The 12,606-nt window shown below is 39.7% G+C and overlaps 1 protein-coding gene across 3 annotated transcripts in view; it reads left to right on the forward strand.

The window, feature by feature from the left end:
- Positions 1-5,170: 5,170 nt before the first annotated feature.
- mfsd14ba (major facilitator superfamily domain containing 14Ba) overlaps positions 5,171-12,606 on the forward strand; it is a 30,591-nt gene continuing 23,155 nt past the window's right edge. For 2 of the 3 annotated variants that reach the window (XR_009817448.2, XM_061980734.2), the window contains exon 1: positions 5,171-5,502. Coding sequence is in view for 1 of the 3 variants with exons in the window: in XM_061980734.2 (XP_061836718.1) it covers positions 5,428-5,502 (75 nt within the window). In the remaining 2 variants the exon portion in view is untranslated. The remainder of the gene's footprint in view (positions 5,503-12,606) is intronic. The other variant, XR_009817449.2, reaches the window with a different exon arrangement.

Raw genomic sequence — 12,606 nt, forward strand, 5'->3', positions numbered from 1 at the left:
CATCTGTGTTGTTGTGTAGAATGATGTCTGGAGCACACAAAATAATCATTTATCACTATCACTATCACTTTGACAATTTTTTTTTATTGATTAGGTATGGGGATCTATTCCATTGCATGGTTGGATTTTTTGCTCATATCTGTTTTTGGCAGGAATATAATATAATTGTGTACCGCTGCTTGTTGCACAACACTCATCTTAGCTTTTTCGGACAATTCTCTGGTTGTCTGGAAGTCCCGGTGAGTCTCGTTTCCTTGGCAACTTCACTTCATATCGCTTCTTTTTGTAACTGACTGATCTGTTGAAGTGTTGTTGAGCCTCAATGTCATCTGCTCGTTCCTTACCATTCTTGGAGATGCCTCGCGATTCTATTCCCCAGAATGCGCGCAGCTGTTCTGAAACTTGTTTAGCGTCATCGGCGCAGATCTTCAGGCATGAAGCTTCATTCATGCTTGCCATGGGCACTGGCCCTTGTACTGTTCAGCTAAATAAGGTTTCTATGGCAACCCAAATTCTGACAGCCGTTCCACCTTGCCCGAAACTATTTTCCAATAATAAAGTTAAAAAGTTAAAGTACCACTGATAGTCACACACACACACACACTAGGTGTGGTGAAATGACCCATCCCCTTAATGTTCCACCCCCTGGGAGGTGAGGGGAGCAGTGAGCAGCAGCGGTGGCCGCGCTCGGGAATCATTTTGGTGATTTAAACCCCAATTCCAACCCTTGATGCTGAGTGCCAAAAAGGGAGGTAACGGGTCCCATTTTTATAGTCTTTGGTATGACTCGGCCGGGGTTTGAACTCGCGACCTACCGATTTCAGGGCGGACGCTCTAACCACAAGGCCACTGAGCAGGTAGTCAGCGCCAATCAGCACGGATAGCTCATACTTGCCAACCTTGAGACCTCCAATTTCGGGAGGTGGGGGGTGGGGGCGTGGGCAGGGGACGTGGTTGGGGACGGGGGCGTGGTTGGGGGCGTGGTTAAGAGGGGAAGAGTATATTTACAGCTAGAATTCACCAAGTCAAGTATTTCATATACAGTATATATATATATATATATATATATATATATATATATATATATATATATATATATATATCCCCCCGCGACCCCGAAGGGAATAAGCGGTAGAAAATGGATGGATGGATGGATGGATATATATATATCAGAAATAATTGACTTTCAGTGAATTCTAGCTATAAATATATATTTATTTTATATATATATATATATATATATATATATATATATATATATATATATATATATATATATATATATATATATATATATATATATATATATATATAAAAGAAATACTTGAATTTCAGTGTTCATTTATTTACACATATACACACACACAACACTCATCTACTCATTGTTGAGTTAAGGGTTGAATTGTCCATCCTTGTTCTATTCACTGTCACTATCTTTCTAACCATGCCGAACTCTGATGATGCATTGCTGTGGGCACGCACAAAAGTGCTTTCATCAAATGCACTAGATGGCAGTATTGTCCTGTTTAAGAGTGTCACAACATTGCTGTTTACGGCAGACGAACTGCTTTACTGTAGACGTTGTTTATATTGTGGGAAAGCGGACTCAGGTCCGCATGGAGCTGGAGGGGGCGTGGCCTCCAGCTCGGCCTGAATTTCGGGAGATTTTCGGGAGAAAATTTGTCCCGGGAGGTTTTCGGGAGAGGCGCTGAATTTCGGGAGTCTCCCGGAAAATCCGGGAGGGTTGGCAAGTATGGGATAGCTCCAGTTCTTCATCTCTGGTACCTGACATATCTGCTGTTGTCAGTCCCTTCTTTTCTAAGGCCCCGTTTACACTAAGCTAGCTAAGGTTATCCAGGGTAAATCACACCTAACATAATCCGTGTCCACACACAACAATGCCACCGTTCAAGACCCCCGCCGCCCTCCGTCCGCCGGCGCGAAAAAAACCAAAAAACTGACTTTACTTCACTTTGAAGTTATTTAAAAGAGCTATTTTGTAAATCGTTTGCTGTGTTTTGTGTGCAAGTTTTTAAAATAAAAGGTATCTCCTTTGAACAATTTCCAGTGTTGTGGTATTTCAATGAACTAGAATCCAGCGCTTTTGAATGATTTTTGAGCGCTTTGTGTAATGTCCTATATTTTCAATTGAACATATAAAATGTTGGTGTTGTTTACTTGAGTCATATTGCCATCATATTGCAGTCTACACGTATCTCTTATGTTTGACTGCCATCTACTGGTCACACTTATCATTACGCCATGTACCAAATAAAATTGCTTCGAGGTCGGTAAGCAAAACCAGAATGATTCCGTACATTAGGCGTACCATTTTATAAGGTGCAGTCGAGTTTTGAAGGGAAAAAAAGGATTTTAAGTGAAAAAAAATACGGTATTTGTTTTTAACATGTTATTTGCAGCTAGTGTTGTTTTAACTGCATCTATCAGTAGCCACATGTAATTTTGTCATGCTGTTTAATGATAAATCTACAAACCCCGTTTCCATATGAGTTGGGAAATTGTGTTAGATGTAAATATAAACGGAATACAATGATTTGCAAATCATTTTCAACCCATATTCAGTTGAATATGCTACAAAGACAACATATTTGATGTTCAAACTGATAAACATATTTTTTTTTTGCAAATAATCATTAACTTTAGAATTTGATGCCAGCAACACGTGACAAAGAAGTTGGGAAAGGTGGCAATAAATACTGATAAAGTTGAGGAATGCTCATCAAACACTTATTTGGAACATCCCACAGGTGAACAGGCAAATTGGGAACAGGTGGGTGCCATGATTGGGTATAAAAGTAGATTCCATGAAATGCTCAGTCATTCACAAACAAGGATGGGGCGAGGGTCACCACTTTGTCAACAAATGCGCGAGCAAATTGCTGAACAGTTTAAGAAAAACCTTTCTCAAGCAGCTATTGCAAGGAATTTAGGGATTTCACCATCTACGGTTCGTAATATCATCAAAGGATTCAGAGAATCTGGAGAAATCACTGCACGTAAGCAGCTAAGCCTGTGACCTTCGATCCCTCAGGCTGTACTGCATCAACAAGCGACATCAGTGTGTAAAGGATATCACCACATGGGCTCAGGAACACTTCAGAAACCCACTGTCAGTAACTACAGTTGGTCGCTACATCTGTAAGTGCAAGTTAAAACTCTACTATGCAAGGCGAAAACCGTTTATCAACAAAACCCAGAAACGCTGTCGGCTTCGCTGGGCCTGAGCTCATCTAAGATGGACTGATACAAAGTGGAAAAGTGTTCTGTGGTCTGACGAGTCCACATTTCAAATTGTTTTTGGAAACTGTGGACCAAAGAGGAAAAGAACCATCCGGATTGTTATAGGCGCAAAGTTGAAAAGCCAGCATCTGTGATGGTATGGGGGTGTATTGGTGCCCAAGACATGGGTAACTTACACATCTGTGAAGGCGCCATTAATGCTGAAAGGTACATACAGGTTTTGGAGCAACATATGTTGCCATCCAAGCAACGTTACCATGGACGCCCCTGCTTATTTCAGCAAGACAATGCCAAGCCACGTGTTACATCAACGTGGCTTCATAGTAAAAGAGTGCGGGTACTAGACTGACCTGCCTGTAGTCCAGACCTGTCTCCCATTGAAAATGTGTGGCGCATTATGAAGCCTAAAATACCACAACGGAGACCCCCGGACTGTTGAACAACTTAAGCTGTACATCAAGCAAGAATGTGAAAGAATTCCACCTGAGAAGCTTAAAAAATGTGTCTCCTCAGTTCCCATGCGTTTACTGAGTGTTGTTAAAAGAAATGGCCATGTAACACAGTGGTGAACATGCCCTTTCCCAACTACTTTGGCACGTGTTGCAGCCATGTAATTCTAAGTTAATTATTATTTGCAAAAAAAAATTAAGTTTATGAGTTTGAACATCAAATATCTTGTCTTTGTAGTGCATTCAATTGAATATGGGTCGAAAAGGATTTGCAAATCATTGTATTCCGTTTATATTTACATCTAACACAATTTCCCAACTCATATGGAAACGGGGTTTGTATTATATTAAAGTATTTTCTAATTACAATTAATTATTTATTGGCACAAACTATGGTAAAAATGTATGCATGCAACAGGAAAATGCTGTGAATTAAAAATATATATTGATATTGTTTTACTAGGTGTTTGGCTCAATCCGCCTACACCTATTTGACAGTTTCTTTCATTTGGAGTTCACATCCGTGTACCACAGCAAATCATTTACAAAAGAGCAATTAAGATATTTTGTTATAATCATTTACAAAAGAGCAATTAAGATATGTTGTTATAATCATTTACAAAAGAGCAATTAAGATATTGTGTTATGTATAACTTAGATTGATATACAACTCCAATTATAGATGTGCTTTCCACTAAAAATATGACATTCTTTTTTCTTTTCTTTTACATTCTTGTCACCTTCATGAAACTTTTCATAATCACAGAGAGTACTCTTGTGAAATTATGAAGTAGGATCACATGGAATTGAAGACATTTGTAAAATCTAAATCAATCAAAGACATAAAATGTGATTTAAAAATTAAAAAAAAAAATTATATTATCATGTTATTGTTCACATATATGAATTAATTCGGGTACTGATTGATGATCAGTGGCAGTCACGTTTTCCTGCATCATCTCTGAGAACCACTGTTACTTACACGTGATCTGGTTTAAAGACTGCCATCGTCTCCGTATGATACTGCCACACCAACCGGAATGGTAGTTTCAGAATAAGAAAATCATGTTAGACATTTACTGAGGAAAATTCGCAGTTTACTGTTTGTACCTCATATTCATGTGTATATTAAAATTTTAATCCCCCTCCAAACATTAATAAAAAGGATTAATTTCAATCGCGTTCATTGTTCGTATACGAGGATGATGGATTGTGAAGATACTGTGCATCTACTTCCGATGAAGTCGGCAATGAGACAGGAAACAGTTGGAATTCTAAGAAAAATAAGATAAATAACGTAATCAAGCATACAAAAATAAGGCTTGAATACACCTGTGAACTTTTAGAGTATTGTTTCAATACATAATAGTAAATCTGTAACGTTTTTTGCTTGCATTTATTTGATTCTGACCTCATTTTAATTAAATAAATTACAATATTAGCTTTATATTTAAAAAACACCCGGAAGTGCTGGTTGTCTTTTCTGTCTAACGTTCCAATTCTCGTACACGAATCGTCCAGTGAACCGCTGACTGAGCTGACTTAATATCCACACTGAGACAACCGCGGGGAAGGTTTTTATTAATATTATACTGAATATTAATATCATTCTGTTATATCAAGCCCGTCGTTTCAAGGAGACATCCTGGAAGCACTCGGGGAACCGCGAATATCAACGCGGCAAGGATGCTTCGTGACCCGCTGCAGGTGTGACGAGATGCCGGGGGAGCCGCCGGTGGGCACCGGCCGAGTGGTGCTGGTCAAGAAGATCATCATGAAGGACGGAGCGGCGGTGCGTAGACAAGCCGCCATTTTTTATTTCTTTTCCACGAAAGCGAATTTAATGTTAGCCGTCTAATGGATTGAATACCGATGAATAATAACCCACTTCATCTTTGTCGCTATGTTGACGCCAACAACGGGTGTATTTGTCCTAATAATTCACGAACGCACACCTGACAGGCCTTTTTTAAATGAGCTTGAAATGCCATTCCAATTAAATACATTATGACGTCACAGAAGATAATGAAGGGTGTATAGGAGAAAAAAGGTTCATTTATATGTGAGAGAGCCATGGTGGAGTGTTTAGGATGGAGCCGTTATCTATTACGTAACATTTTGCCTCCTGCTCTGTCAGCGTCCATTTTAAACATCTACTTTCAACTCTACGCACTAGAATCCATAAACACTCCTAAATAATTGAAGTAATAATAGTATATTTGTATTTTGTTGTTTATCAGTGGATGTCATCACGCCTATACAGTAGGCCAGTGTTTTTCAACCTTTTTTAGAGCCATTTTTTTTCATTGAAAAAATCCAGAGGCACACCACCGGCAGAAATCATTGAGAAATTAAAAACAGTAGAAAAGTCGTTGTCGCAATTGTTGGATATTAATTTAAACCATAACCAACTATGCATCAATATAGCTCTTGTCTCAAAGTAGATGTACTATCATGACCTGTCACATCACGCTGTGACTTATTTTGAGTTTTTCGGTTGTGCTCCCGTGCATAGTGTTTTATTTTTTGACTTGCGCCCCTATTTTGGTGGCTTTTACTGTTTTTTGGTATTTTCCTGTTGCAGTTTCATGTCTTCCTTTGAGCGCTATTCCCCGCACCGCAAAAGTGGGTGACATTGTTATTACCAGGAAAGATGAGGTCACGTACCTAGGTTCCATTCTAGAGGCGAATCTTTACTGTGATAAAATGGCAACCAAGGTAATCAAAAAGGTCGATCAACGAACGAGATTTCTCTACAGAATCTCCTCTCTGGTCAACAAAAGCACCATGAAGATTCTGGCGGGAACTCTCGTTCAACCCTTTTTTGATTGCGCATGCACTTCCTGGTACCCCAGCACCTCCAAAACCCTCAAATCTAGACTCCAAACATCCCAGAACAAGCTAGTCAGGTTACTTCTAGACCTCCACCCCAGATCACACCTCACTCCTACCCACTTCTCTAAAGTGGGCTGGCTCAGGGTGGAGGACAGGGTAAAACAACTTGCACTGAGCCTAGTCTATAAAATAAAATCCGCTACCCCTCCCTGATACCGAAGTACATGTCAAACCACTTCCTTAACTATGACCGCCATAACCACAACACCAGGGGGAGCTCCACTAACCACGTTAAACCCAGATTCCGATCTAACAAAAGTCTTAACTCATTCTCTTTCTATGCCACATCAATATGGAATGCGCTCCCTACAGGTGTAAAAGAAAGGGCATCTCTATCCTCCTTCAAAACCGCACTAAAAGAACACCTCCAGGCAACTTCAACCCTAAACTAACACCCTCCCCGGATTGTTAATAATCAAATGTAAACAATCAAAGGTAGATACTTTTTCTTATGCTTGCTGATCTCTCTCTCTCTCTCTCTCTCTCTCTCTCTCTCTGTCTCTCTCTCTCTCTCTCTCTCTCTCTCTCTCTCTCTCTCTCTCTCTCTCTCTCTCTCTCTCTCTCTCCATGTCCACTTCCTGCTGTACATATCCTACCAAGTCAGACCTACATTGTTTCAATGTCCATTTCTCTGATAATACAATTGCTGATGACTGAAGTGTTGTTAACAACCAAACCTAACCTCCCCCCCCCCTCCACATCCCACACCCCGGATTGTAAATAATTCAATGTATATACTCTAATGATTAACTTGTGTGATGACTGTATTATGATAATAGTATATATCTGATAGTATATATCTGTATCATCAATCAATTTAAGTGGACCCCGACTTAAACAAGTTGAAAAACTTATTCGGGTGTTACCATTTAGTGGTCAATTGTACGGAATATGTACTTCACTGTGCAATCTACTAATAAAAGTCTCAATCAATCAATCAAAAAAACCTGCTTTGTTTTAGCAATCAAGAATTGAGTGGACATTCTTGATTGTCATGTACGGATGTACTTTGTGGACGCCGTCTGCTCCACACGCTGTAAGTCTTTGCTGTCGTCCAGCATTCTGTTTGTGTTTACTTTGTCGTCAGTTCAGTTTTAGTTTTGTTCTGCATAGCCATCCCTAAGCTTTAATTAATTTTCTTAGGGGCACTCAACTTTTGTTTATTTTTGGTTTAAGGATTTTTTTTACCTGCACACTGCCTCCCGCTGTCGTCTGCATATTGTGATCACGACAAACCATCGTCGTCTCACACGACGTGTTCCCAACATCTACAAAGCAATTAGCTACCAGCTTCCACCTACTGATACTGAGGAGAATAACATGGGACTCTGCCGAGCTCTAGACAGCACCAACACTCAACAACGGCACATTATTTGCGGATTATAATTACTGGTTTGCAAAAAATATTTTTAACACCAGACTGTATTTAACGGCACACTAGTGCCGCGGCACAGTGGTTGAAAAACACTGCAGTAGGCGACTGTATATATTTTTTCATACACAGTGGTACCTTCTTTTTTCTTAAGACCAAACTCAAAAATCTAAGCAATTTTTCCAATAGGAAATAATGTAAATTAATGATGGGTGATCCATCCATCCATTTTCTACTGCTTGTCTTTCTCGGGGTGCAGGAGGCCATCCCAGCTGCACTTATGTGTCCTAAAATCTATATTGCCACCTCCTGCGATAATGATATGAATCACAATATATTGTTGGACATATAAATGATAATAGACCAATTTCAAAACTGGTTTCAAAGGCTCCTAATTTTGCTGTTGACGTATGTGGTGGCATAATGCGTCATTTACGGTTGTATTATTCTCTCAAATCTGATGTTAATCTACTTGTTAATTTACTGTTAAAGTACCAGTATAGTGGAATAACAAGTTGCCTCTATATTGAAGCGATTATAATATACAAAACCCAAAACCAGTGAAGTTGGCATGCTGTGTAAATGGTAAATAAATAAAAAAATACAATGATTTGCTAATCCTTTTCAACCTATATTCAATTGAATAGACTGCAAAGAGAAGATACTTAACGTTCGAACTGGAAACCATTGTTTTTTTTTGCAAATGTTAGCTCTTTTGGAATTTGATGCCAGCAACATGTTTCAAAAAAGCTGGCACAAGTGGCAAAAAAGACTGAGAAAGTTGAGGAATGCTCATTAAACACTTATTTGGAACATCCCACAGGTGAACAGGGTAATTGGGAACAGGTGGGTGCCATGATTGGGTATAAAAGCAGCTTCCATGAAATGCTCACTCATTAATAAACAAGGATGGGGCGAGAGTCACCACTTTGTAAACAAATGCGTGAGCAAATTGTCGAACAGTTGAAGAACAACATTTCTCAACGAGCTATTGCAAGGAATTTAGGGATTTTACCGTCTACCGTCCGTAATATCATCAAAAGGTTCAGAGAATCTGGAGAAATCACTGCACTTAAGCGGCAAAGCCCGTGACCTTCGATCCCTCAGGCGGTACTGCATCAAAAACCGACATCAGTGTGTAAAGGATATTACCACATGGGCTCAGGAAGACTTCAGAAAACCACTGTCAGTAATTACAGTTCGTCGCTACATCTGTAAGTGCAAGTTAAAACTCTACTATGCAAAGCAAAAGCCATTTATCAACAACATCCAGAAACACCGCCGGCTTCACAGGGCCCGAGCTCACTAAGATGGACTGATGCAAAGTGTAAAAGTGTTCTGTGGTCTGACGAGTCCACATTTCAAATTGTTTTTGGAAACTGTGGACCTTGTGTCCTCCGGAACAAAGAGGAAAAGAACCATCCGGATTGTTATAGGCGCAAAGTTCAAAAGCCAGCATCTGTGATGGTATAGGAGTGTATTAGTGCCCAAGGCATGGGTAGCTTACACATCTGTGAAGGCACCATTAATGCTAAAAGGTGTATACAGGTTTTGGAGCAACATATGTTGCCATCCAAGCAACGTTATCATGGGCGCCCCTGCTTATTTCAGCAAGACAATGCCAAGCCATGTGTTACAACAGCATGGCTTCATAGTAAAAGAGTGCAGGTACTAGACTGGCCTGCCTGTAGTCCAGACCTGTCTCCCATTGAAAATGTGTGGGGTATTGTGAAGGAGACCCCAAACTGTTGAACAACTTAAGCTGTACATCAAGCAAGAATGGGAAAGAATTCCATCTGAAAAGCTTCAAAAATTGGTCTCTTCAGTTCCCAAACGTTTACTGAGTGTTGTTAAAAGGAAAGGCCATGTAACACAGTGGTAAAAATGCCCCTGTGCCAACTTTTTTGCAATGTGTTGCTGCCATTAAATTCCAAGTTAATGATTATTTGCAAAAGAAAATTACGTTTCTCAGTTCGAACATGAAATATCTTGTCTTTGCGGTGTATTCAATTGAATATAAGTTGAAAAGGATTTGCAAATCATTGTATTCTGTTTTTATTTACGAATTACACAACATGGTTTGGGGTTTTGTAAAACACATTTTATAAATGATAGGACAATACAATTATAAAACAATGAAGAGCATTTTTAAAACTAGGCTTTCTTTTCAACAGTGTACACTAGATCATGTCTACAAATATAAAATTAGAAATGGAATCTGTAATTTTTTGGTGTCTGCAGGACTTCTTGACCTAGACGGTGTCTTTGGACAACAACTCTGTTAGGCTCGTTTGACATGTTTTTATTTTCATAATTTTGTGGATTTTAGGCAACATTACTATTTTGTACATTTTTACACTCTTTGTACTGTTCTTCTAGTCTTGTCTTCAAGTGATAGAAAAGATTAGACATGTTCAATTCACTGGGCGCCGGTATAGCTTGGTTGGTAGAGTGGCCGTGCCAGCAACTTGAGGGTTCCAGGTTCGATCCCCGCTTCCGCCATCCTAGTCACTGCCGTTGTGTCCTTGGGCAAGACACTTTACCCACCTGCTCCCAGTGCCACCCACACTGGTTTAAATGTAACTTAGATATTGGGTTTCACTATGTAAAGCGCTTTGAATCACTAGAGAAAAGCGCTATATAAATATAATTCAATGCACTGATAACCACTTGTTGGTGGCACGTTTTAGCAGGTTACTGTTGTTTGGTCAATGTCTAAGTTTTTAAAATCCAAACAAAGAAGTTACTCTTTTCTCTTTTTGGCACCAATTCCTCTCTGGGTGTTGTTGGTTTAGCTTCCATTGTGCTCTCCATCTCTGCTACATTAATTATATCTACGTATGTTTCTACCGGCTCTTGCCTTAATTTTCTTTAATGCTTTAATTATGACAAACAATAGAGATACTACGATACTTTGATACAATAATACAGTATATATTGTAATATCGAAAGCACTAGTTGCTGCTACATATCCATTGAAGAATAATTTTGGTGAAAATTAGAGATGTCTGATAATATCGGACTGCCGATATTATCGGCCGATAAATGCTTTAAAATGTAATTTTGGAAATTATCGGTATCGGTTTCAAACAGTAACATTTATGACTTTTTAAAACGCCGCTGTACGGAGTGGTACACGGACGTAGGGAGAAGTACAGAGCGCCAATAAACCTTAAAGGCACTGCCTTTGCGTGCCGGCCCAATCACATAATATCTATGGCTTTTCACACACACGAGTGAATGCAAGCATACTTGGTCAACAGCCATACAGGTCACACTGAGGGTGGCCGTATAAAGAACTTTTACACTGTCACAAATATGCGCCACACTGTGAACCCACACCAAACAAGAATGACAAACACATTTCGGGAGAACATCCACACCGTAACACAACATAAACACAACAGAACAAATACTCAGAATCGCTTGCAGCACTAACTCTTCCGGGACGCTACAATATACACCCCCCGCTGCCCCCCCCAACCCCGCCCACCTCAACCTCCTCATGCTCTCATGAGAGCATGTCCCAAATTCCAAGCTGCTGTTTTGAGGCATGTTAAAGAAAATAATGCACTTTGTGACTTCAATAATAAATATGGCAGTGCCATGTTGGCATTTTTTTCCATAACTTGAGTTGATTTATTCTGTAAAACGTCGTTACATTGTTTAATGCATCACAACAAAATTAGGCATAATAATTTAAGTTAATTCCACGACTGTATATATCGGTATCGGTTGATAACGGAATCGGTAATTAAGAGTTGGACAATATCGGAATATCGGATATCGGCAAAAAAGCCATTATCGGACATTTCTAGTGAAAATGTCAAGGGAGCAAGGGAAGAGAGCCACAAAAGATGTTTTTTATTTTTTATTTCTGTTAAAAAAAAGTTGTCTTCCAACTGCAGTTGCGGGACCCGGCATGAAGAACGGCAGACATCTTCTAATAATCATAATTAAAAACGGTTTGATTTCTTTATAGGGTATGGCATGGTAGCATGCTTACACCTAAAGTCCGCATGTTTTGCTTTTGCAAGTGGTCTGATCTGTGTTTGAGTTTGGGACACTGACTGTGTGCTCAAGCTCAAGTGTTGGAGTGGTCTTCGCCCATACTGATGGTCGTAGGTTTACTCCCTGGCCAACTGTGACCATGCTGAAGTACCCTTGCGCAAGATACTGAACCCTCAGTTGTTCCTAATGTTGTGTCATCATTAGGTGTCAAAGCGCTATACATTTACTATTGCTTTGGCACAATTGGTGGCACAATTGGAATAGGTAGGCTAGGGGCACTACACGATGCAATGGCAGTTATATCAGTGGTACCTGCAACATAAGCTTTGAACAAAAAGTCTACCTTTTACTGCAATGTGTAATGTCAGTAACTAAGGTGGTGAGGTCATGCCTGTGATGTATTATCCGGTGTATTATCACTACGACACCAAAGACACTGAGGTGTTCTACAAGTCTTCACAAGCTGTGCACAGTTAACTGTGACACTACACTTTGATGACATAGTAAACAACAAAATACAAAGGGATTGTGCATCTCACTGAAATGTATATTCTCATTCATCAGGTCATTGTGTTCTCGAGGCACTGAAAACATCGCAACGGGACTGGCAAATTGTCT

Source organism: Nerophis lumbriciformis, linkage group LG20 (assembly GCF_033978685.3).
Source record: "Nerophis lumbriciformis linkage group LG20, RoL_Nlum_v2.1, whole genome shotgun sequence".
NCBI classification, from domain to species: Eukaryota; Metazoa; Chordata; class Actinopteri; order Syngnathiformes; family Syngnathidae; genus Nerophis; species Nerophis lumbriciformis.